The sequence below is a fragment of the Charadrius vociferus genome, unplaced genomic scaffold (assembly GCF_000708025.1).
Source record: "Charadrius vociferus isolate BGI_N301 unplaced genomic scaffold, ASM70802v2 scaffold362, whole genome shotgun sequence".
NCBI classification, from domain to species: Eukaryota; Metazoa; Chordata; class Aves; order Charadriiformes; family Charadriidae; genus Charadrius; species Charadrius vociferus.
Genome location: NW_009647052.1, coordinates 1,283,168 through 1,309,133, shown reverse-complemented (window position 1 = coordinate 1,309,133; position 25,966 = coordinate 1,283,168). Strand labels below are relative to the sequence as shown.

Here is a 25,966-nt window from a genome sequence, read left to right as displayed (position 1 = left end):
TATTCTGACAGCTTTTTTCCTGCAGATTTTCCTTTTTGTGATCATAATGCAGAAAGGTAAAACATAAGTGGTTTGGGGCGTTTTTCTTGGTTTTTTGTTAAGTGCCAAGAGCATCACTGAATCGAGAGCAAGAACCCCATCCTATGTTTTGGTACTTAATAAAATAAAGTTGGAAATAGTTATGTACTAATAAGTTAATTTTAACCTGTTGTCTAGAAATAATATAACGACTCACAGCAATCCCAAGCACAAATACAGGCTGGGTGGAGAATGGATTGAGGACAGCCCTGAGGAGAAGGACTTGGGGGTGTTGGTGGATGAGAAGCTCAACTTGAGCTGGCAATGTGCGCTCACAGCCCAGAATGCCAACTGTATCCTGGGCTGCATGAAAAGAAGTGTGGCCACCAGGTCGAGGGAGGTCATTCTGCTCCTCTACTCTGCTCTTGTGAGATCCCGCCTAGAGTACTGCATCCAGCTTTGGAGCCCTCAACACAAGAAGGACATGGACCTGCTGGACCCACTCCAGAGGAGGTCCGTGAAGATGATCAGAGGGCTGGAGCACCTTTTCTATGAGACAGGCTGAGAGAGTTGGGGTTGTTCAACCTGGAGAAGAGAAGGCTCCAGGGAGACCTTATCGCAGCTTTCCAGTATCTGAAGGGGGCCTACAGGAAAGCTGGAGACGGACTTTTCACGAGGGCATGTAGTGATATGACGAGGGGGGATGACTTCAAACTGGAAGAGGGGAGATTTAGAATAGATATCAGGAAGAAACTTTTCACTCTGAGGGTGGTGAGGCACAGGAACAGGTTGCCCAGGGAAGTTGTGGAGGCCTCATCCCTGAAGGTGTTCAAGGCCAGGCTGGATGGGGCTTTGAGCAACCTGGTCTAGTGGGAGGTGTCCCTGTCTATGGCAGGGGGGTTGGAACTAGATGATCTTTGAGGTCCCTTCCAACCTCAACCATTCTATGATTCTATGATAATTTTTTCAGTGCCATTTTCCAAGCTCACTTGGAAAAGTTTGTAAAGTTCAGTTTTAACTGAATACAGTTCAGGCCAATTTCAGCTATACAGAGAATGTCTACATTTATTTCTACTGCATCTACTCCCTTAAATATCTGTTTTTTTAATTCTGATATTCAACTGAGCTGTTTTCAGGGAAAAAGACCAAAAGCATGGGAAGGTGAAGTTTCCAACTTCCGAACAGGTGAAATAGCAACCCTGTCCACACGTTGCCTTGCTCATGATCTCTAGAAAGGCAAAGGCACAAATTAATTTAATCTATACCCAGAAACTTTACTTTTTTGAACTTTTTTTTTTTTGTCCTCCTTTTTAATCAAGGCTACTGAAAGAGTACAAATTTCTGTAAACACAAAGTGAAATTATTCCTTTTAATACATTGCCAGGTCAAAGATAGTACTTACCTGTAAAGATAGACAAGAAACTTCTGAAGCAGGTAATTTTCCAGGAAAATATTAACCATCCCTTAATCCAGTCACCAATCCTGTTCAGCATACTTTGAGAATGGTATTCTAACTTCAGGGAGATAGTGATTTTCAACAACAGATGCACATGTAAATATTCATTCCATTTATTGTGGAAACACTGAAGATACAATATAGCTCTAACATACTCCCACTGAACAACTATTAATTTAATCTGAACTTCACACTGTTTACTGTAGAAATGCTGCAGACAGACAGAGATTTAAACACAGTTCCACCATCAGAGAACACGACACTTCAAGGAAGGTCGAATTAAAATGGCTCTTAAAGCTAAAAAGAAGAGGCAGATGCCATTTCCTAGAAATGAAGGAAGGTAGGCTCCACTGGAGCAGCTTTAGTACTGGGCTTTTCTTATGGTTTGGTGGTAAATGAAAAACCCAGAGCCCAGTGATTTTTCTTTTCTACCTAATTGCTCCAATCCAGGAATCTTTGGCACAGGATTTTTCCTTTGCTTTGTGACTACAAGATTATTCAGCCATTTGTTCTTAACAAGGCCACTGTTTTCATCACTTCATTTAATTCCACTGTGTGGCATTTAATTGCATGTTGTGCAAAGGACGCTCTTGAGTGTCAAATTCAATGTTGATAGGAGACTAACCAGCACCAGGTTATTGCACTAGTTCTTTTTTACTCTACTTTTATCTGACTAACAAACAAGGCTTTTAGAGAAGAGAAACTATTTTCTTCATTATTCCCTACCCTGGCCTTATTTTATTGCATTTACACCGATAAGCTGACAAATACATCTACGTGCAAGAGGAAAGAATTCCACTGCATTGGTTTAAAGAGGCAAAAAATGAACTGCCAACCCAAAAGTTACTTTAGGGTAAGCATCCAGATATTCTATTTCTAGTTCACTCTTGCACATTGTCTAGATTTAAACCACAGAGTTGCACCCCTTCTTCTTTGCACAGATGAATAAAAATAAGGCCTATTTAAAAAACCTGCACCACAGAGAACAGTAACACATGGCTTATTCTGTCAGTCACAATGGTACATTTTACTTCCTCGTTGCTCTGTATCAATTGAGAAGCTGTATTCATGAAACAGGGAATGTTTATAAATTGAAAACTTGTGCGTAAAATAGAGTAAAATTATGTGTGCATTTCTTACTGACAAAACAAAAGCATTATAAAAGATTGTAGAAAACTAGAGCTCTTCCAGACTTTTAAACAGCAAAAAACCTATCAATCTCATCATGGAAGTCAAAACACTTTTTTGGGTACAATTCTTTGCATGCCATTCCTCCTTACAGTGCTACATAACCACTTTGCTTTTGCCTCTCATTTCAGTATCAACAAACATCTGCCTACATATTAATTCAGAAAAATATTAATTAAAACCTGGAAAAAATTGGAGCCTAGTACAACGATTTAAAATGTTGTCTCTGATCATATATTTGATATCAAGTCCTAGCATGAAACTATTACATTTAATCAAAATAGTTTCTTGTTAGGAAATAGCACACACATGCTGTCAAATGATTTTCAGTACAAAAGATATACAGATAAAACAGTTTAACTGAAAAACTCTGAAGACTCCTAGGCATCAGTAGGGAAGGCACTTTTCTGGTTACACAATTTTAGCACATTGGGATTCAGCACAGCTTTGGTATTTCAACATGTCCTTCAGTTTCTGTGCAAGTGATATCCACTGACTGCCCAGTCCTGGACTTCTCCACTTGCAAATAATGCAAAGAAAATTGCTCCAAATAGATTAATAGAAGCAGCAATATAGAAAACAGTCTGCCATTCTCCCACAGTATTCTGTCAAAAGGGGGAAAGAGGAAAAAATAAAAAAAGATGCAGTCAATTTGCAGCTCCACACTCAAGAAAAGGTAATTTTAAAACTGTTGCTACATGCCTTGCCTACTTAAATGTAAATTCTATTCAGCACAATTTCATAGCAACATAAAAGCATTATAAACATAAAAGATCAAATCATCAGTGTAGTCAACTTCAGTTTAACAGTACATCTTACACAGATAGTCCTATCAGAACTGCAGTAGACAACCTAGATCAGTTTATCATCCGAGATGCAGAACCTTCATATCAAATGTCACATTTTCACAAAGGCTACACAAACTCACACAGAATGTTACTGTAAGGGGAACACTACCTTGCTTTCAGGTCAGGCGATCCAAGAGCTGAAGCGCTCTGCGCTATGCAGTAAGCTGTTCTTAACGACTAGTATGTGGATATTCCAGAATCATAAGCTTTTTTTCCCAAACAGGGTAGCTATCTTTACTCAGATTTCAAGAAGAATCCTTTAAACTCTGGTATTTAAGAAAGGCCTTAAGACATAGGTAGCAAAGAACTGTGGTTTGTTTTTTGTTTTTCTTCTTTTCTTTTTAAATAAACAGTAATATCTGTAGATGTCATACAGCTTTTTTTTTTTTCAGTTTTCCCTTTTTAATACCATAACAGTGGATTAGTATGGGGAAAAATACCCAAACCAATCAGAAAAAAAAAAATCCTAAAAAAAATCCTACTTGTTAAGGTGTCTGGAAGAACCAATTTGTTTGGATTCGTGTATTAATGAATATTTTCATATTATTTTTAAGGAAATCATTGGAGTGATCACAACTCCAAAAATTCAACTGTATCAATAAACTTACTCCTCTCATCTTCTTTTCTTAAAAGATTTTAGAATAATTCATATAGTTGATTTAAAAAAAAAATAATACTAATCAAACAACTCCTTTATCCCTCTTTCTACTCCAAATCACCCTTTGACTAAATCATCTTGGAAGTCAGACTTAACACTGTTCAAGTTAGGTGTCTTGTGAAACTAACACAGCTTAGAATGTCCTAATCCTGTACTATACATACAAAGGGATGCATTATAAAAACCACACATTTGAATCTATTTTCTCACTCATCTGACAAATGCTGACCTTACAACTCCACACCTCACGTGAGAAACTGATTTTAGAAAAACAAGTAAGAGCGTGTCTTAATTTGCTAAAATAATACCACAACTGTCTCATCTAGTTGGCATTTTAACAGAGTTTTACTGTGATAAAAACATATTCATTTTACTCCTAGAAAATATAAGGGGTGAGTCACTAAAATTTTAAAGTCCTACACAGGTCTTTGATTTTACCTTTATTCTCCTGATCAAAATCAGAAGAATAAAGGCTATGAATTAAGTCATTCACAGCAATGGAACGGCATGACTTACATGTATAACCCAGATTTTATTTAATGACTGCAGACTTGAGAAGACAGAATTTCCATTAAATGGAGGTAAAAATATAAGAACTGAACAAACAGTAAGCAGACTTACATTATGAGTGAGGTTCTTGGCAATAACTGGCCCCACCATTCCTGGGATAGTGGCAAAAGAATTTGTGATCCCAAGGAGAATTCCAGCATACCTGCAAGAGAAATTGTTAATGCTGCTTATTAACTTATCCTGCTTATCAGTCGAGGAAACCTGATCACATCAGTCTCATTTTGATCACACAGACAAATTAAAACACAAAAATTCCAGTGGGAATGGCTTGCTTTTATTCTAGTAACAGCTCACTGACAACTTGGTACCTATGCCTCTATTTTCTGGAGGCTAGTTATGGAATTTAGCTGCAATTACTTATGACCTTGCTCAGGATCCATAATCCAACCCCACATCCCCTTTGCTAAGCCACAACCCAACTGTCTGGAATGGATCCATGGGAAAAGTTAGGAAAGAAACATTGCATGTCTTGAAGTGGAAAGACAACAAGGAGTATGACAGAGTACTGTTTGGCAACAATAAGACTTGGTTCAGGTATCATTGCTAGAACAGTGTCTGCCAAGAAGGCAATATCACCAGTGCGGATGGATATCCCCACTTACACTACAGAGCATATGTTCCAAAGACTGAGTTCAGAATGCTGTGGCAGTCCTTCCCTTCAGCTTTCTGTGGGTCAAGGCCAATGGGAAATTGGTCTGACTTAACCAGTTTTGCTGGTTGCCATTCCTGCAGTTCCATTCTGGGGCTTCCTGTTCCATGAACGTGTTGCTCCATCACACACACATGCATGCATATGCACCAGTGGCCATAAAATCTTACAGGGAAAAGCTGGTAACTTGCTTAATATCTGAGTCTCAGCACCTCATCTCTAGGCAATTAAAGCTCTTTCTCATAGCAGTGTTGCAATGCCAAAAGATCATGTTTGAAACTGTACCACAAGTGCAGACTCGTGAGAGAGCCTGAAGAGAACTAAGAGCTAGACAGTCTACAGCAGAGCTCGACCTTCCAACCACCAGAGCAGAGATCCCTGTGGTTCATATTTTCAAGGTGGATTTGCTGGCTGAAGAATCATAAAATTCTAATAGTTGCAGTTTACCTCAGGAGAAAGGAGTTATCTCCCAGTGATCATTTTAGGCTGTTTAGCAGCAGAGTGAAATTATGTCCTCACTAATTTTAACATAACAGAAATATAATTTCATCTCTAAAGGGAGATGCATAGCTTTGATGTTTTATGTACCAAAACAGGAGAATTCAACCATACATCATTGTTACAAAAGATTGTGATATGTGTATCCAGTCCAACAATTAGAGAAATGTGCTTTTTCATGAGAATCAATTATCTAGCCTATTAGTTGATTTTTTTTTTTCGTTCAAATTCAACACTACATATCTGTTTAAAGCATAGGAACGTATTTTAGACTGAGCTCCAATGCCTTAATTTAAACGAACTTTATTTCTTATAGACACGGCATGTAGTCTTCTTATCTTGGAAAGCGTTTAAGAATTAACAGGCCTTTATGAAGCTGAATGTGAAAGTGTAAAAGTTTCCCTTAGGCAGATAAGCACATACAGCAAAACTCCATTTAAAGTCTTTAAGTAGGACCAAATGCATTTTGTCTTCAACATGTTTAAGCACTACAATAGCGCTAACACACACTTTCAAACCTAAACACAGTTTAATAGCTTTCCTGGTTGCCAAAGATCTTTGGCAACCAATTGCTGGCTAAATGCCTCTGGTTATGCCCAGTGTTTCTGACATAGGTTGCATTCTTGATAACGCTTGCTGTTTGATGCAGATAACTGCTATGCCACTCCCTCAGCACAGCGGAGACTCCCATATGAAATGGGAAAGCAAAAAGTGACATGTCTGTAGATCAAGTCTAATAGTAAGCTGTTAGTCAGGTTCTTATGTATAATGGGGATAAGCAAATACAAATCGTCTTGCAGAGCATTAAATAGTAAAAGCAAGAGTAAAAAAACAGATATGTGAAGTGTTTAGTGTATAACAGGGCCACAGGAATATTACGAGGGCTCACAGTAACAGCAATACTAAAAATTGTAATCATGGCAACATATTGATGTAGATTTGAAGAGCTAGAATAGAATATATTTTCCCCACAAGAACAATCTTGTCTCCCTCCTATCCCCAACCCCTTCCAATTCAATACACTGATGGCATAATAAATATATGTTAGAAACCAAAACCAGACAACAAATATTGTTTTTCCTTCAGTATCAGTATTTTCATTCACTTTTTCCTGTGAATATAATCATTATTTCTTGGCATAATGCAAGTTTTAGTAGCAACAAATGCTATTCTAGTCAGCATACTTTTAACCAATTAAAATGGGCATTTAAGTGCATTTTGAAACTGCTTTGAATTACTTCTGGTTATTCTAATATCTTTCAGTAAATAAATAAATAAAAAAAAATCAGTAAATAAATAAAAAAAAAAAAATCAAGCTCTAAGTAAACTCTTAAAAAAAGTCTCCTTCACAATTTTATGCAGGCCCTGATTTCAGATTTCTACGATTATGTCAAGCATTTCCTTGAAATTTTGATTGTCTGCCTTGGTCATTTCATTCAACAAAGTTCAGACAGTCGCAAAAAGTTAAGTAGAAGAAAAAAAAAAAGTCTTCTTTTTCCTCCCATCTTAGATGTTTTTGTATTTCTGTATTTGAAGAATTTTTTTTTTTTTCCACGACCTTTGTTACAAGGACATGACCTTTTCCTTCTCTGTCTCCATTTGGACAGACTTAGCCTGAATTAAAGAATGCATGTGCTGAATAGAAAATCACTGATTTCAATAAAACAGCATCCACGCTGACCACGTTTCCATCCAGGAAAGTTTTCCCGCATATGCAGCCATTCTCCTCTAGAGGCAATCCCGGGCCAAAGTTCCTGAGCTATTAGCAAGACACCTGCCTCCCCTGCACTCATAATCAATATGCTCCCTTCAGCCTATCTGAGAAGAAAGAAAGGCTAGAGGAACTTGTCTGGTTTAAATACAAAGGGAATAGAAGCAGGACTTTGTCGAGGGTAGGAAGAACAGAGTGGCATTTGGTCAGAGGGATCAGCAGTCGTTCATGTGGTGAATCTAATAATGCCTGCTGACAGGTATGAGCATCATGCCACAATTATTTTCTTGTTGCTTTTTTCAACACCTAAAATACTCTGTATACTGTCATATACAAGCTCACCCTTGAAATAAACACATTAGAAATGCAAAGTGAAGTATCTCTCAAATTAGAAAACACACACAACATCCTAGTTCTGGAAACTTTAGCCCTCAACCTGCATACAGAAGCTTCTTGTACCTCACAGAGGCACATACTGCAGTTGCATGATTTCCTTTTTCCTGCTGCACTCAGTGGACAGGATGAACTGTACTCACTTAACGAGCACAATTTAAAATTTTGTTTCACTTCACTTGCTCAGTGCATGGACCCAAGCCTTGCTTTCTGCATACTATTCAGCTGTTGGAAGTAGAATTTTAATCATCCCAAACACTTTCCAATAGAACTCTTCACGATATTAGTTTATTTTCACAACACTCTTGAGAGATGGGGGTCACAATGTGAAACCTATCCTATAGATAAGAAATGAAAACATAGGCCAAGAATGTGTGGCCCTATTGCATCCTTGATTTGATATCCTCAGAATCTCATTTTAAGAGTATTTAACAGCATTGTTCTTATGTTCAAACACTACAGTATGGTTTTTGCAAGCCAGAACTTGATAATTTGAAGAAGCATATGAAAGCAACCAATAAATCAGCTAGGCCTCAATTAATCTCACTGGACCCAACACCAGCTTCTCAGCTGAGATGTTTAAATTTGGACTTGAGCTGCTGTGGACTCCCTTTACATATTATAGCAGTCTGAACCAGCCTCAAGACAGGCCCATCGGTCTTCATAACTTAAGAGTCCAGATTCCTAAAGCCAGAGGGTTTGAACATGGTCCTCACAGATGATTTCACAAGAGTCTGGTCCAACTGACTTACCACACGCAAACTCTGTGACAGAGCACTGAAAGGACTGACTTCTCAAGAGCAATGTTCAGCTACCTTAAACATGATCCTTCTTTTCTCCTGTAATGCTCTGCCTCAGCCATTATGTGCTCTCCAACTCCTACAGCTAAGAAGTAGAGGGCCTAGGAATGAATGCCAGTCTCCCTCTCTATACAACGCTCAATCATTTCTAAAGCAGGATCCATCCTGTGCACTGAGTGAACAAAAGGTCCTGTGCAGGGGAATATTACAACAATGGCACAAAGACTAATCTGTGATGCACAGAGAAAATGAGGCAATTCAAAACTGCACAGACATCCAGGTTCTGCTGTTAAGTTACTTAAAGACAAACTCACAGTGTCTTTTCACATTAATGCTTATGTTTGTATTTTTAGACACAGAGACATAGAATAAATAACTCCAACTCCTAGACAACATTTTACATTTTTAGGAAATGAACTGCTGTAGTTCTGCAAACCTAAGCTTGAAACAGAAGTTGTACAATGGCCCCACAATACCCCAGCTGGACTGCTTCAACCACATCTTCTAAATTAATAATTTCACTTGATTTAAAACAAAGTTCATCACAGAAGCTATTTTTTTCTTTAATACTGAATTCCTAGTACAAGCTGTTTATAGCTGGCCACTGACATCTTCCCTCTTGCTTGCTACCTAATCTCATGTGCCAAGATTAATTGGGCTTCCATTATTTCATATCCCTCTCGTAAGTCAAAACTTGTCCTTCATTGTGGACATGACATGTCCTTCTATTTACCAAAGCCTGCACAACATCTTCAATTTGTACCTGAGTTGCCCAGGTCTTAAGGATTTTTTTCCTAGGTAACACCTCTACAAAACGTTTCTTCCTTCTCCACTCACACTTCAACTCTTTTCATCTTACACATTAGTACAGAAACACTATCCTCCTTGGTCATAAAGTCATTTGACCCTGCTTATATCTATGGGCTACTGCAAATACATAAATGAATGACAGAGTAAAGTATTTGACTTTTACCAGTGCAAAGAATGCTTATGTGGACTTTCAAAAGAATACACATACACCCATGCTCTTCGGGAAATTGATGGATCTGTCAGGTTCTGAATTTGTAACACACTGGAGAAGTTACAGCCTGAAGTCTAACTTTCCAGTCTTAAAATTTAGTCATCTTGTACATACAGGATTCATCATCATCTATTAACAGGTCACTTACCTGTAATAAGATTTTGACACCAGCATATACAACATATTTTTCAAATACAAACAATTTGCCAGTGTTTAAATATGGTCATGTTCATGCTAAATGTTGATAGTTCTGATGGTAAAGTTTAAAAGGGCAAAACACTTAATTGCATTACACTGTTCAAAAAACACTGTCCTATTAGGATCATTATTCAAATAGGACAAAACCCTGGTAAATATAATTACAGAAATTATATTATTCATTACTGCAGTATCAAAAAAAATTAGTTATTCTATAGTGTTTTTTATATCATATCCTCTGGCAAACTTGCACTTTTTGCAAAAACAGTGCTTAAAATTGTAAACCCGAGTCATTGTCAATGTTTACATTCCAGGTCTGTACAGCACATGGTCCATAACTAAATCTCCCTGGCACCCCAGCAATACAAAAAGAAAAAAAGTGGTCATAAATGTATCACATGCACTAACAAAAGCTTCAGCAATACTTACGAAGGTGCTATGTCCAGATGGTTGATACTGTAGCCAGATGTACAAAATCCTCCTAGTGTTGTCGATATGGTCACGAATGCAACAGCCAGTGCATAGTTGCAGCCTATGAATCCAGCTGCTACTAAGAACACCGCAGGGCCAATCATTCCTTTAAGAGAGAAATCTTAGAATCAATGGACTTTTAACAGGCGAGACATTAAGAGGCTCGAAGCTATGCACACATTTTCTCTACAACTTTCACCACCACCTAGTGTACAGAATCCAGTACTGCACCGCATGCATTAGCAGCGTGCCCGTGCGGAAGAGCAGATAAGTTGCAAACCCATTGCTGCCTCAGGAAACAGTAGCTAGAAGAGAAAAATCCCATTCTAGGCACAAAGAACAAACTTCAGCTAGATAAAAAAACTAAATTAAAAAAAATCAACAGATACTGAAAGTGATTTTGCAAATTAATTTATTTATGGTGATAAAAATAATAGAAGCCACACTGACACTGGTAGGTGAACAGTGCACTACAAAGACATTATCCCCATTTAACTCCCCAGGTTTCAGGAGCGAACAGTGACTTCTCTAGATCATAATAAAGTAGAGTTGGAAGGGTTCATACAAATACATGTGTGTATATATATATATGTATATTTCTGCAGCAGACGCCTTCTAGAATGAGCTTTATTTCATGTTTACAAGAGCTGAACATCTAGTGTACAACATCTGGAGCCTGCTGTACAATACAGAGAACCCATGCTATCTTTAGAGATGCTACATCAAGTACTGGAAAAAGCTTAGCAGCCATCATAAGCTAGTGCACGCTGCTTCCTCTCTGCAGTTAACTTTGGTACCCATTTCCCAGTACCAGAGTTGTCCATTCACATGACCTCATCACAATCTCTGAAAACAGCTCCAAGTACATACTTTTGTTGTTGAAGCCAACCTAAGAGTCCTGTTTTTCCTAACGCAACAGCATGTTTCCCCCTCAGTTGTACATACTTGAGTGCAAGCCCTTGCAGTAAATTGTATCACCAAAATGGTGTAAGCTTAAAATATAAATAATGCTTGAGAGTTTATTAAAAGAGCTACTTTAAAGAAAGCAATTGAATCAGCAGAATTGAGAAGGCAGCAAGGATGGGCATACATCAAGCAGACTGCAACTTGTGCGGATCCTGTGCCTAATCTCTTTACCTGCCTCCCCTTCTTTCCTCTGTCCCCTCTTTTAATCAGCAATCAACTTCTTCCTAAATACAGCCTTTTACCTGTATTTGTTAAAAACTTGATCTCTTGGTGATTTCAGATCATCTCTCCTCCCAGTTAGTCAAGACCATTTTGGATTCTATTTAGTCTTCCTACCATAGTAGCAACTGTAAGTTTTGCAAGCGTATTCCTATTCAGTTACTTAAGTCTTAAACAAAGAAAACACTGAACAACACAGGGCTGGGAATAGGCTCATGCAGACCAATATCCCATCTCAGTTTGAGAAAGCCATTCATAAGGCATCATTCTATCAAGCAATTATCCCCACTTTAATGGTGATTCTACCTGATCATTTATTTAATCAGTTTGCTTCTAAGAATGATGTCTCTTGACCTAAGCAAAGCTTTTGGCAATCTCTTATTGTTCTCTTATGCAATAGGCCTACATTTTTATGGAAAAAGACATGATTTACTCTTGACAAATTAATGTGCAAATAAAGCTGCTCCTCTCAAGCCATGCACAATCCTGCCTAATCTCACAGCAGAATGTCCCACTGATCTCCCAAACTCTTAATTTTCCCCCATACTATGATATGTTGCAAACAGAGATGATACTTGCACCTACCTATTAGGGTAAAACATTTGCGAACACAAACAGTGGACAAGTTCTGTTTTTCCCGTAAATAATCAGCAATTTGCCCAGACAGAATTATACATAACCAGCAGCCAAAATAAGGCAGGGCAGATAAAAACCCATTCTGTCAAGGAGAGAAAAAGAGACAGTTAAAACACTGAAATGACAATTCAATATGCTGAAAAAAATCACTTGTACTAGAGCATTAACAGAGACTGGACCAGAATTGTCAAAATCATCCATTCGCATAACTATTGTTGGTACTACTGTTAGAGAGAAACCTAGGGATAGAAAAAGCAAAGCATTTTAAAGATAGCAATGTGTAAACTCTCTATTGCATGACTTAATCCATAGCTACCAATGCAGCCAGACCAAAAACTAGAAGGTTGAAACCAGTAACTGGGCCCAGGAAAAAGAAAACTATACATGAAGGTATCTTGTGGACTTTAACCTGATCACACAAGCTTTCAGAAACACCAATTTCAAGTAGGAGAGGCTATCAAGTGAGTTACTAAAGTGGAAACTGTAAATATGATTCAGAATTTTGAAAGCTATATGGAATCTCAGTGGTTTACTATAACTCTTCAACATTACATTATCCCATATCTATCTGCTGAAACATATCATGCTGGCTGTAACCAGAGACAAGATACAGACTAGGACTTTCATCAGACCCAGGCTGGACATCCTATGACCCCAAAGCAAAGCTATTATTCAGGACCTGACATTACTTACTCCAATTACTCCAATTAACTCCAATTACTTTAAACAAAAGCTGTTTAGAGATTTCTTCCTGATTCTGCATGTTTTTCTGACAAAGGGAAACAAAAGCTATTATTAAACTGCGTAAGTTTACAGCCTTTCCATACAATTATGGATAATTACAAATAACAGAGCTATAATTGGACCTAATCTGTGATTAAAAAGAGGTATTTGGATAGCTATTGGATAGAAATATTCTAATGTTTACACACTATTACAAAACGTATATTTGTCAAAGAAGAACCGAAAGCTTCCCTAGGAAATTTAATTTGAAATGAGACCAGAAACACATCCCCACCTGAAATCTACTCTAGCAGCACTCAAATATGCTGCCTGTTGGCTTTCAATGCTCAGCTTTCAAAAGCAGTAAGTAAAATTTTGAAAAATAGAAGATAGTGTCAGTAAAGTAAACAACTTTTGAAGCACCATTCAAAGACACAGCATTATTTTTAACCAATCCTTTTATTATAGGATGGAAACTGTTTGGCTACACAAGAGCAACTGTAGAATATTTAAAACAGTAATGCAATTTCCATCTAAATGTGTGGCAACGAAGTTAGTCCAACACTATTATGCAAGCTTTTTTTTTTTTTTTTTTAAATGTTCACAACAGCCCGTACTCTAAGTCACTCTGAAAAGAAGAACCATCACCCAGAGACAAAGGAAACCACTTCACAGCAGAACCTGTTAGCATTTAATGCAACAGCATTTTACAAAATACATGCAATAGAGGGCTGTGGTAGCAAATGACTTTCATAGATGTTTATGCAGGTATTCTCAAGAGGCATAATAAGGAACCCAACCAGCAACTTCAACTAGTTTCTTCGAGCCATTTTGCAGCCTGCCCTACTACAGCCTTCCCTTCTAACGCTGAGATTCTCCATCTTTTCCTGCCAAGATTGCTAGCATTGCCACTTTCTTGCACGGCATGCATCTTCAGTTTGCTCTAAACCAGCCTCATGTGTTAAACCAGGAAAAGACTAAGCTAAACTCCTTGAAATTTCTGAGCACCTTTTTACTTGAGCTGTACCTCCAGGTAAATTATGCTATTGCTGAAACTTTTAAACAAAGACCAGTACAGTCAAGTAATTACTATAAATAAGAATGTTCCACCCCACCTGCCCCCCTAATTTTTTCTTAATAATTTCATTTTTTAAAAATTCCTTGAAAAGCACTATTTTTGGACCTTAAGTCTATGGTTTTCTTTCATCCTTACTTTACCTTACTGAAAAAAAAGATATTTTACCCCTGCTGCTCATTGATGAAAGAAAACAAAGTGAGAATTTGGAAAGGCTTCTAAACTGACTAAAGCTTTCCCCACCCCTTCTCCTTAAAATACTTTCAACAATGCCACTTGTCCAATGATTTCCTAAGTTTTGTTTTTCTTTTTTAACTGGAAATGTTCTCCTTTATGAGTGAGCAAAAGAGGAGTAGATAGTACTTCAGAAGCCATAAAACAAGCTATAAAATCTGAAGCAATCATAAAAACCATATAACAGAGAAAAATACTTCCATAGCTATTATCTGAGCAGTTAAAAATGGATACCATGCATCTTCAACCAGAAAATAAGCTTGAAAGCTAGCATTAAGCTAAATGTCAAATATGTCCCCAAAAAAGTGGAAATTACAAGGCAGGCAACATTTTTGATACATCTGCCTAATTGTGTGGATATTTTTTTTAACATTTCTCAGCTATACATTTACATTCCGAAGTTCTTAAACAGGTTCCGCTATTCTAAACAGCAGGGAAGATCTCTGTTGTTTTATGAGAGCCACAAGGATGATCCGAGGGCTGGAGTACCTCTCCTATGAGGAGAGGCTGAGAGAGTTGGGGCTGTTCAGCCTGGAAAAGAGAAAGCTCCGGGGAGATCTTACTGCGGCCTTCCAGTACCTAAAGGGGGCCTACAGGAGAGCTGGGGAAGGACTTTTTACAAGGGCATGTAGTGATAGGACGAGGGGGAATGGCTTTAAACTGGAAGAGGGCAGGTTTAGATTAAACATTAGGAAGAAGTTTTTCACTTTAAGGGTGGTAAGGCACTGGAACAGGTTGCCCAGAGAGGTTGTTGAGGCCCCGTCCCTGGAGGTGTTCAAGGCCAGGCTGGACGGGGCCTTGGGCAACCTGGTCTAGTGGGAGGTGTCCCTGCCCATGGCAGGGGGATTGGAACTTGATGATCTTTGAGGTTCTTTCCAACCTAAACCATTCTATGGTTCTATGTCTTTAATTCAGAAGAAAGTGACTGTATTTTTAGTTATCTCACCTCCTGTGCGTCAAACCGCAGGATCTCCTTCATGTATGTGGGCAAGAGCGTAAGAAGTGTATAGAAAGTCCAATTATAAGAGAAGTGTGCCACAACAATAGCCCAGAGTGGAAGGGACTCCAGTATAGGTCTCCAGGGAACAGATTTCTGTGTAGAAAGCTAGCAAGCAGGAGGCAGAGAAAAAGGGAAGAGAAAGTGTGATCAGGACATTGACATGAACATTTACTAAATACAGTGTTTTGATTCCACCCAAATCTATGCTGATCATTCATTCCAAAGAGCTTAAAACGAGCCTCAGTCAATAGATGCAACTCATCAGCAATGAATAAATTACTGTGTTCAGTTCTCAGTGAAGTTATACTAATGTATGTTACTGCTCTGTTGTTTACTATTGCAAAATAAACCAGTTACTATTATGTTTTGTAATCAGAATTTGAAAAAGTATGCCTTCCCTTGAGATTTGTTGCATTCTGCTTTTACTATAAATGATTAAATATTTTAAGTCATGCCTCAAGTTTATTTAGCTGAATCTTTCCTACTCAATCCCAGATATTAACATTGGTCTCTCAGCCAGCTTCACAGGTTGTAAATACAACTCCCCAGTCAGGGGAATAAACTCTTATGCACACTTTATGCTCATTAGCATTTTTAAAATGTTTTCTCCGCAAACAGTAATCTCTTTCTCACTCTAGAAGACGCATTGAAAAATAAAAGTTATATAATGTTGTATTGCAAAGTTAAGACATTATACAGGTCTGAACCTAGTTTAAAGACAAGCGATAGACTTGAGCTTTTTATTTAAAAAGCACCACAAGAAGATCTGTGACAAAAGGCATTATTATAAATGCTTTGTTTGATTACTGACTGTTTCTCACTTATACAACTGCATTGTATTTTTAATTTTTTGTTTCACAAATTCTGCCTCTATCTCAGATTAAGGATGTTTTTCTATACATCAACAGAGCTAATGACAGTATTTGTGATTTGTGTTCTTACTTAAGTAAGTATGACTGTACCAAAGTGCTGTACCTGATCTTTTAGAGAAGAGAGTATATATTCTCTTTCAGCATGTGAAATGCTCCTGTGAGTTTCTGGTGTATCACTAACCAACCACATCCAGAAGAAGAACCATAATACCCCAAGTGCACCTATTGTTGGGAAAAGATAGAAATAAAACATAAGCAATTATATCAACTGAATAACACTCTCAAATTATTTAGTTAGAGAAATAATGTTCTTTAAAATTATATTAGAGTATTTAGAAAAAAGGTCTATCTACTTACAGACAGTAGTTCCCCAAAGTGGCTTAAGAATGCACACTTAGATGTAATAAACAATAAAGAGGACTAAGTTGAAAAGTGGGGTTTTGTGGGTTGTTTCTGTTTGTGGTGTTTGGTTTGGTTTTTTTTTTTCTTTTCTTCCTCTTAGAAATGTCTCATACAGCAAGAAAGTTGCGTACACATACATATTGTATTTTTATCAGTCACATGGAACAGCCACAAAGGACATGGATCACTCAGAGGAAATAAAGATTTGCTTTAAGTTTAACAGCAAAAAAATACTTTGTACACATACACAGAATATCACTACATACAGCTTAATTGATGTACCAATCCTCCTTTTCTTTTTTAAGCCAAACCCCAGAACTGTCATTTGAAAAAGGTAACTTTTCAGTAGTCCATCCAAACCTAGTGTATTTTTATACAACTATAACATTGTAACTTATTTAATTTTGTCCAATTCTTTGTTTTGAATGCTTTTTTATTTATACAAAAATTGGAGGTGGTTTTGTTGAGGAAAGTGTAACCCTTGTCTTTTATTCTGATTCTCCCTTCCCCATGCAGAATATGAAACAGCTCAGACTTGTAAATAGACCTATAAAAAACATCAGTTAGATCTATAACATGTTATTAGAAAATATTTTCTGTGTTTGAGCTTCTTCTAGAACATAACTCACAGTAAACATGCTATGCCTCGCATTTTGAGCATTCTTTCAGGGTTCCTGTGACTGCTTGAGAGATTTTCCACGCAGTTTCCATTTAAAGCAGCAGTGACTTTTCACATGTTCTTTCATTCAAAGTAGAAGTTTGTTCCTGGGATTAAAGTTATTAACTCAATTTCACACTTCAAATAAGAAATTACAGCCTGTTGTTTCCAAGTGGTGGGCGACTTAAGAGCATTTGATTTGTACCAGCATTTGTCCAACTCAAGAGACAGCTTAGCTCATTGGAAGCAAGGCTTACATAGCCACACACAGGAACCTACTTAGCTTTAAATATCTCTAATTTCTCAGGAGGAATAAAATAGCAATACTACATGTCAAACACGTTTTTAAAACTTAAAATAAGTTTTATAGTATACAGTGCTTTTCAGAAAGAATATGGATTGTACTTTTAATAATTAAAAAAAACTTACCACACACTTACCAAATATGTAAAACACGTAAACCCAGTTCATATAGTAGCAGATTAAACCAGACAGTGGCAGAGAGACCACAGTTCCCAGCTGTGCACCTACCAGAAGAAAGCAAAACCAAAGTGGAAAAACAATAACTAGATCTCCTGTAGACCCCTTAAACTAAGTGGCATTTCACAGTTATTTTACTTTATTTTTCTGTAATAAATCATGCAGAACAGATTTGTCACCACCACTAGAGGGCTGCCATTTCACCTTAAAGAAACTCAGGAACAATAAACTGCTTTGGCAACTTCAAGTAAACAGAGTCACAAAACCCTAAGCATCCAAAATTACAAGCAAAAAGCAATAAAAGACAGGCATTCTTGGCACATTCATCTCCAATATAAAGTGATGGCTCTAGTACATCTGAAACAATGCACATTAGTCAACTGGCATTGCTGCAAAACAAGAGAGAGCTGACCATAATACAATTAGGGACTTGGGCGAAGAAATACTCGGACTTGATACAATCAATTTCCTCCTACTAGCTCCACAGAAACAGGAATGCCAGAAACAAAAGCCAGAAGCCATCCATATAACCAGCAGGTTCAAATCCCGTGGTCCCCGAATTTGACAGGGTGTAGGATCAGGCAAGGAAAAAAGGGAAAGATGAGCAGATTCAAGTTCAGATACAACCAAAAAGCAGGAGAGAACTATTCCTGAGTTTATAATTCAGTATACATTTTGCAAAGGACTGCAGGTTCCTCCCTCCTGCCCCAAATCTAAACCAGAAACACAACCCATATTATTTACATACTTAGGAACTCTACTGGTGATAAATAGTTGACCTTGTCTCTCAAAAGAGTTATACGATCACTTCTCAAATCTAGTCTCAACTCAGAAAACATTATATTATGTTGATACACTGGCTACCTAGATTCCATCTTCACAGAAACAATAATTTCTATTTAAGACAGAAAGTTTTAACCGCAGACAACAAACCACACACTTCATGCAAAATATAAATCAAAATAACAACTACATATAACCTCAATCATATGTTCTCTTAGAAAATCAACATGATCATGATTAAATAAACCACAGACCACATGATTGCCAACCATGAAAATGTGGGGAAAAGGAAACACTCTGCTAAGTTTACACAAGATGTTTTATCCATCCGTGACTGCTAACAATTGGCAGTTCAAGGCCACAGCCTCTTCTCACTAGTACACTAGCATATAGTTTCACAAGATACAAAAGGACAGCTTTAAAAGCTCCCAATTGTTAAATGCAGTAGACATCAATCCCAACCCTCTGCTCTCTGCTTAACTTGTGTGTGCTGGCTCTCACATGAAGACTTATTTTAAAGCAGATTTAATTCACTAATATGGCAGAAAACACACACAAGAAAAGAGCAAAAGCTTTCTGTTGCATTAGGTGGTTTAAAGTGGCTCATGGAAGGGTCTGATGAGTGCCTGAAATAGTACAAAGGAAGAAGTGAGACACTTGGCTAGGAGGGAAGTGAGAAAAAGTGTGGAAGAAACAATTAAGGCTTCATTCCTGTTTGCACAAGAGAGCCACTAAACTGGCTTAGCTGCTTGAGAAACTGTAGCCGCAGTTTACATGGCATAGCCCTGTCTTCCTCATGAAGCCCAGGTCGAATAAGAAAGCTGTAACAGAATTAATACTAGGAAGAGTGAGTAAAACAAACCATTACTTCATTAAGTGAATGTAAAATGTGTCATCCTCAAAGGAATAGTATCAATTTTGACTAGTAAATTTAGAAAGCTACATTTTTTACCTGCTCCCACAAATACTGCATTGGGCAATGTGACTGACCAATAAACCCCTAGAACAGATGAAGGCTTGGAGATGGGCAAGAGCAATGTGTCCATGAAGCTCAGGGAATAATGCAGGGTGTGACTGATCACAGCTATTGCAAAAAAAAAAAAAAGCTGTCTTTATCTCAATACAAAGGGGACCAGAGGGTGGCCTTTGTTTTAGATAAACAGCTATGTCAGTTGAGTGGATCAGCTGACTATATCAACAGTTGAGTGGATCAGCTGGTGGTGTAAATGTTTCTTCCCCCACCCCCCCAGGTTCATTAAAAGCGTGACTGTCTCCCTGAGTTAGCCAGACCAGCAAGATATGGCTCAGTCCAACATAAAGTATAAAAACTAAACAACTAACAACAGAATTTCTAAGAGAACAACAGACTTGAGCTACCTTCAACTCATGTATTCCTTCCTGGCAACTGGGGATTCCCAGTGTCATGATGGTGAGCATATTAAAGACCAGTAATGCAATGTGTATTGTAATTGCTATATTTTGCTAAGTGTTAACTTACATTTGTACTGTGCTTTCAGTATATTCTGTATCACTCTGCTAAATCAAAAATCCTGTGTAGCATCAAATATCTTCAAATAAGTAAATTTGATATCAAACATTACATGTAGAATATCTGAAAGAATCTGGTCAGGGAGTATTGGACTCTGACAAAGAGGTCTTGCAGCAAAACCTGGGACCTTGGACATTTTCTTCCTTGAGTTCCTCCAAAAACACTTGGAAAAAAAAAAAAAAACACAACCAACCAAAAAACTACCCAAACAATTCTATCCAATGATTCTGCCTCAGCATGTTCCCAATACTAAATCTCCTTTATTTGCAGTATCTTAGTCTGAAGTTTATACTTAGTTGCAGATCAATACCTTTTCTCAGGGTTATAAGAGCCATGAATAAATGACGATAATGAATGCAAAGCAAGATTTATTTCACCATTATGCTTTCCAGATTAAATACTGATTAAAATTTATAATATAAATCCCTTTGATTTAAGTCAATCCTCCCTGTTACTGCAGTAAAAATGTATAATCCCGTTATTAGCGTGGGAATTTCTCACCTGCATATGAAATACTAAGGAGCTTGCTACGTTCCAGAGGAGGAGCCCAAGAAGACCACATTGAATGCATAGCTGGGAAGGTAACACCCTAAAAAACAACATTTCATTCTGTTGAAATGTGACAATTTTAGAACTCACTTCAACTTTGCATGTTTCAAAGCACATTTCATTAAAAAGCAGTAGTGCAATCTGTCAGTTTCTTGTTTAGCAAGAAACCACTTTAAAAAAGTGTGCAAGGCATGAGAGTAAGCAGGCAGAATTAATTTCTCCTGCTTTTGATTCTGTGTATACCGGAAAAGCTATGAGAATACACGCAATACTGTTCTGAGCTCCTAGTTTTTGACAAGTGAGAACGGATAATTCTAGTTTTGTCTCAAGTGTCCTTACAAATAAAACCTTTTTCTTATTCGAAAAACTTAGGCTAAAATACAGGGCAAACTTTTTAATTATTCAAAAAAATTAAAACTAAGCTACTCAAAATGAAACAATCCATATACTGCTCCAGCATACCGACACCCACAGGGTCTAATCACTGCAATTTATTAATAAATTATTCAGATACATTTTCAAGTTACATAGAGAAAAACAATTACCTCTCCCAGTCCTTCCAAGGCTCTGACAGCTATGAGGTAGCCAACTCCCAAATTTGCAGCTAAGGGAGTAAGCAAGGTGAATACAGAGGTACCAAAAATGCCAAACCCCAGTAACAGCTTCCCTCCAATTTTGCTTGCAAGATATCCTCCTGGAATCTGAGTAATGATATAGCCATAGAAAAAAGAACCAAGGATCCATCCCTGAGTATCAGCATCCCAAGAATACTTTTCCCCCTAAAAAGAAAAAACAATCAAACAAACAAAAAACAACACCAAAATTAAGTAAGTTCAAAATAGCAGTTTCTCTGACCATATTTTGTATAACTTTGATCCATCATTTAGTCCTTTACACCTAAATTACAAACCTTTCATGGTCTCTACCCTAGGGTCTCCTCCTTCTACACACATCTATACTTCAATCAAAGTAGTGCTAATTCAGGTAGTTTACAGTCTGTCCAGACGTATCTAGCCCAAGAATGAAAATCATCACAACATGAAATGTAAGTGCTCGAGCAATTATCCCTTTTTGAGTCCTAATCAGCTCAGTTGACACAGGTACAGACTACTCAGTATACATGAGTGTGAATCCCACTTCTCTATCACAGTGTGGACATTCTGTCATGGTCTAGAAAATGGCTTTTCCTGCAGAAAATTTATGGACAGAAAAACAAACAAGGAGACAGAGAAGCTTAAATTTAACATAAAGAAAGTGAGCAGCCAAGGACAGGACTCACAAGGGTAGGTGAAAGAACGGGATAAGCACAGCAGAAGGAAAATGAATGTAGCGGACAAAGTAATAAAAACAAAGATGATCAAGAAAAGAAGCCTGAAGCTATAAAGGATGTCAGCAAGAAGACATGAACTGTTGCCCAGAGTGATTTTTGAAGTTTGGGATCACTTCCAAAAGCCCTATTTGCAAGCATCTAAATGAGCAGCATACATTTCACTGAAGTGATGAGACAGAATCTTCTTCCCGTAAAGTCTGCAGCTATAATTGCTCATGATAAATAATAAATGACCTCTAAACCAGCAAACAAAATGAAGGCAGGAAGACGGCAAGAGTGCTCGGTAATAAACTTCAATTACAAGGTGAGATGTATGCAAGTCCAAATTCACAAAGTGGGTGATTTCTTTCTTTAAAAACATTTTCTCACATCCAACAGTTCTGTTCAGTTAAGAAATGTGATTTTAATGATTACTGGAAGTGAAGTCAGAGATAAAGGATATAAAGACAAGAATCATGATCTGGGAAAGAGATCAAAGAAATGAGGAGAAAAATATTTCGTGTTAATTTGTAATGAAATTTCATGCCATTGAAACTGTACGAAGAACAGGCAAATATAGACAATGATGTGAGCTCTGACGCAGATGTAGCAGTAGCAGTTGATCACTAGCATATAAAACACTGAGTTATAGTAGATCTACAAGATTAGCCAATTTGTAAGGAATAGCACAGAAAATATGCACGTTAAAAAAACCTGACCCTAAGCACAGCACTTTGAAATTAGCTAGTCATTTAAAGCTATTATTTTTCAGAATAGCTTTAAAGAAACCAGTGAAAAGGCCATCTGGTAAAGAGCAGCCTGTTCTCCTGCCACCTAAGCATGAGTCATCAATCACAGATTTCTATTAAAAACACTTTTACATGCCACATTACAGGACAATATGTTTGAAACCTCACCGTTGTGTTGCGAGGAACATTTATGGTGGAGGAATGCTCTGGACACACATTGGAAGTCGTATTCTTTGCTAAGCTTGTGTTAGGTTCTACCATATCCACCAGAGCAACGCTTAGGTTCACACGTAATGCGTACAGAAGGAAGAACCCAAAAAAGGCCAGTAGTGCTAGATTGTAGCGAGCTGAGCAGCATGCAGGGACTGAAACGAGAGTAAATGAAAAACTTTTGTTTTAGCAGAACCTAACAAAATAAGAATAACTGATAAGCAGTTTTTACTAATAATCTCACCATTTATGGGTAAGAAAAAATAGGCAAGAAAACAAGCTACTTATTCTAACCTTAAGGAGTGTATTCGATGGGGTAGAGGCTGAGGGTGGAAAAAGAAAAAAAAAAAAACAACCCACTTTTCTACTGATGAGCAAAACAAATGTAATTCTGGTTTAGACAACGGGTAGCTATCTGCACAACTGTAGGGGCTGCAGTGGAAGTATGGTGTGTGGTCTGTGGAAATGGATTTAGAAACATGGTTTTCAGAAGTCCTCTCCAAAATACAGTAATACTTTTCAAAGTAGAACTTCACACTTAAAACCCCACAAGATTAGAGGAAAGCCTATCATATACATGAAAACAGTTCAAGAAAAACAGAGAGTCTTAAGGTAATCTAACAGCTCCGAAACAGTGAAAACTAGCAGAAAGGGGAATGGCAAACACTGCAGTAGCACTGTAAAACAGCAAGTTTCCCTGTTGCTCACTATGCCCCTCTTCTGCAGTCACCATACAATGAAGTTGACAAAGGCAAATGAGTCTTAGATTCAACATAAAATCCATGTTGTAGCTGTTGCAGCTGTCAGCTATTTAAAACCAGATATCAGACTTTGCCTTGTAACACACTTGACTCCCTTCTACAGTAGTACACAGCTGCATTTGGCAAAGATCATTCATCAGTACCAGGAGGTTCAGACCCAAGTTGAGCTGTAAGTTACACCACACTCACCAGTGTGAACATGCCACCACATCATCAGTGGCAATAAATTTTCTATCTATACAAAATACAGTTTACAGCTCTGCAGATACTCTTTATGAACTGGGGATGTCTGAACGTACTGAGAAGAATGGTTGAGAAACTACTAAAGAATCTGCTGAATTTACAAATAGTTAAGGGGTGGAGTTTCCCCCTTTGTGAGGAAACTGCGGTGCTAACGGAAAAATTTTATAACCTGGACATCTGAAACTCCAGGAGGGTTGGAGATCAGCACCTGCGGATATTAAATCAGTCTACAGTGATCTCACATTTCTCTGACTATTCAGAATTCAAATTATGAATAGAACAAGTATATCTGTGAACAACAGGACTGACTGGGGCCTGATCTGCTACTGCAGTATGTCTCTTGACTGGATTCACTGATCTGCAATAATAAGCAAAAATTATGCCCTGTGGCCAACTATCTAAAGGTTCTCCCCTTCCAAGCAACTTAATAGAAACAAGGAATAAGCCTATGTGATTTTGTCTTTTTCACTGGGGGCACCGACAGAGCCTTTCTGCCAGATTGTATTTTTCATGAAAGTAGTAGAACCTTCCCACTTTGGAAGTCTGACCAACTTTATGTGCAGTTCATTATGGCTGCTCAAGTTATTAAAATGACACAGAGAGGCTGTATTTGCTCTTCGTTTAGTAAATGAGTAGTAAGTGAGGCTACTGTACAAATCTGCACACACCTTCCAGACCTGCGGTAATTGCAAGTCTTGCCTCAGCACCATTTGAGAAAGGCATATCTGATTTTTAAATGCCATGAAGGAGAACAGCCAAGATTTTATTGCTTACTTTAAAAAACAGTAAGCACCAAGAGCAGGAAGTGCTTACTGTACAAAAACTAGTCAAGCAGATTCATTGTCCTTTATTGTTGCTTAAAAAGCAATTTGCCTTAAGTAGAAAAGGTATAGTCATATGATTTAGAACAATGAATATCATTACAGGTAAAGCTTTCCACTGCCTGTATTTGCTGGGGTTAAACAATAATAACAGAAGGCTGAATATCATACTGATGAAGTAACCCTGCCTTGGAAATGCAGATTAACTGGAATATCCATTATTCTTCCTCTGGAAGCCTCTTACTGGTATACACCTTGTCTGGAGAGCAAGGTTCACAAACAGATGTGCAAGAATCTAAGATCACTAATGTCACTGTAAATAGTTTATCATAAAAATCTAACAGACATGTACATCTGCAAGTCTGAAACAAATGGCTGATAAATTATTGCTTCCCAGTCTTTCCACTAAGTGCATTTGCAATGCCTGAGAATATGAGATTAACAGAATACAAGATTTGAGAAGATTCCAGATGCGTTTCAGTCACCCCTCTTCAGGAGACTGCTTTAATCAAAGAGACACAGACGTTCACACCCTTAAAATTTAAGGCAACTAACCATGATGTTCAAGGTCTTACCTTGATCAGTAGTCTTGGGTCCCACATCCAGAGTTAATTCTGATTGCAGGGGCATGTTTTATAATACTGTAGCTATAATTAAACAAGATTCTTAAACTGCAGTTAAAAAAATAGGTCTGTGCTGCAAGTTGCACAGCAGTTAAAGGAAGTTGCTCTTCTGCTGTATTTTAATTTGTGGATGAGGTGAACCACCTCAACTGGAACATGATGCATTGTGCAAACTTAAGAACATATTGCTTTAATAACCGACTTGAAATAAAATGTCTCTCTTTCTGGCACTTTAAAGTCATTTTTTTAGCAGCCCCTCTTGGTGCAGTTAATATTTCCCCAAGTAGGTTAGAGTATTTTTGCATGGCATACTGAAGAATCACAAAAATCTTACTGTAGTCTTCATAGTCTGTCTGTTCTGGGAAACCAACCAGCACAGACAACTTCCTAAACACATTACCTCTGCCATTAAGCCCTGACCCCATAATGATCCCCCTCTCCTATAATTATCTTCGTGTCACCTTCACCTTCCTTCCTCTCCATACTTCCAGAACAAGCAATTAGTCTTACTCAAATGCTGCCTTAACATGAAATTCTGCCATCACCTCGGTGGACACCTCAGCGATCGTTAACGGCCGGGCCGGCGCTGAAGCGGGAATTACCCACTTGCCCTCACTGCACAGAC

At 37.8% G+C, this 25,966-nt stretch overlaps 1 protein-coding gene across 1 annotated transcript; it reads right to left on the bottom strand.

Moving 5' to 3' along the window:
* Window positions 1–2,744: 2,744 nt before the first annotated feature.
* Window positions 2,745–25,348, bottom strand: SLC17A5 (solute carrier family 17 (acidic sugar transporter), member 5). The gene is made up of 11 exons (XM_009895758.1): window positions 25,294–25,348; window positions 22,852–23,048; window positions 21,171–21,404; window positions 20,578–20,665; window positions 17,705–17,791; window positions 16,308–16,426; window positions 15,279–15,437; window positions 12,250–12,382; window positions 10,438–10,585; window positions 4,790–4,880; window positions 2,745–3,267 (listed from the first exon to the last, which is right to left on the bottom strand). Exons 1-11 carry the CDS (start codon window positions 25,346–25,348, stop codon window positions 3,130–3,132), a joined length of 1,449 nt encoding a protein of 482 aa, XP_009894060.1. The 3' UTR covers window positions 2,745–3,129.
* Between the last annotated feature and the right edge of the window lie 618 nt (window positions 25,349–25,966).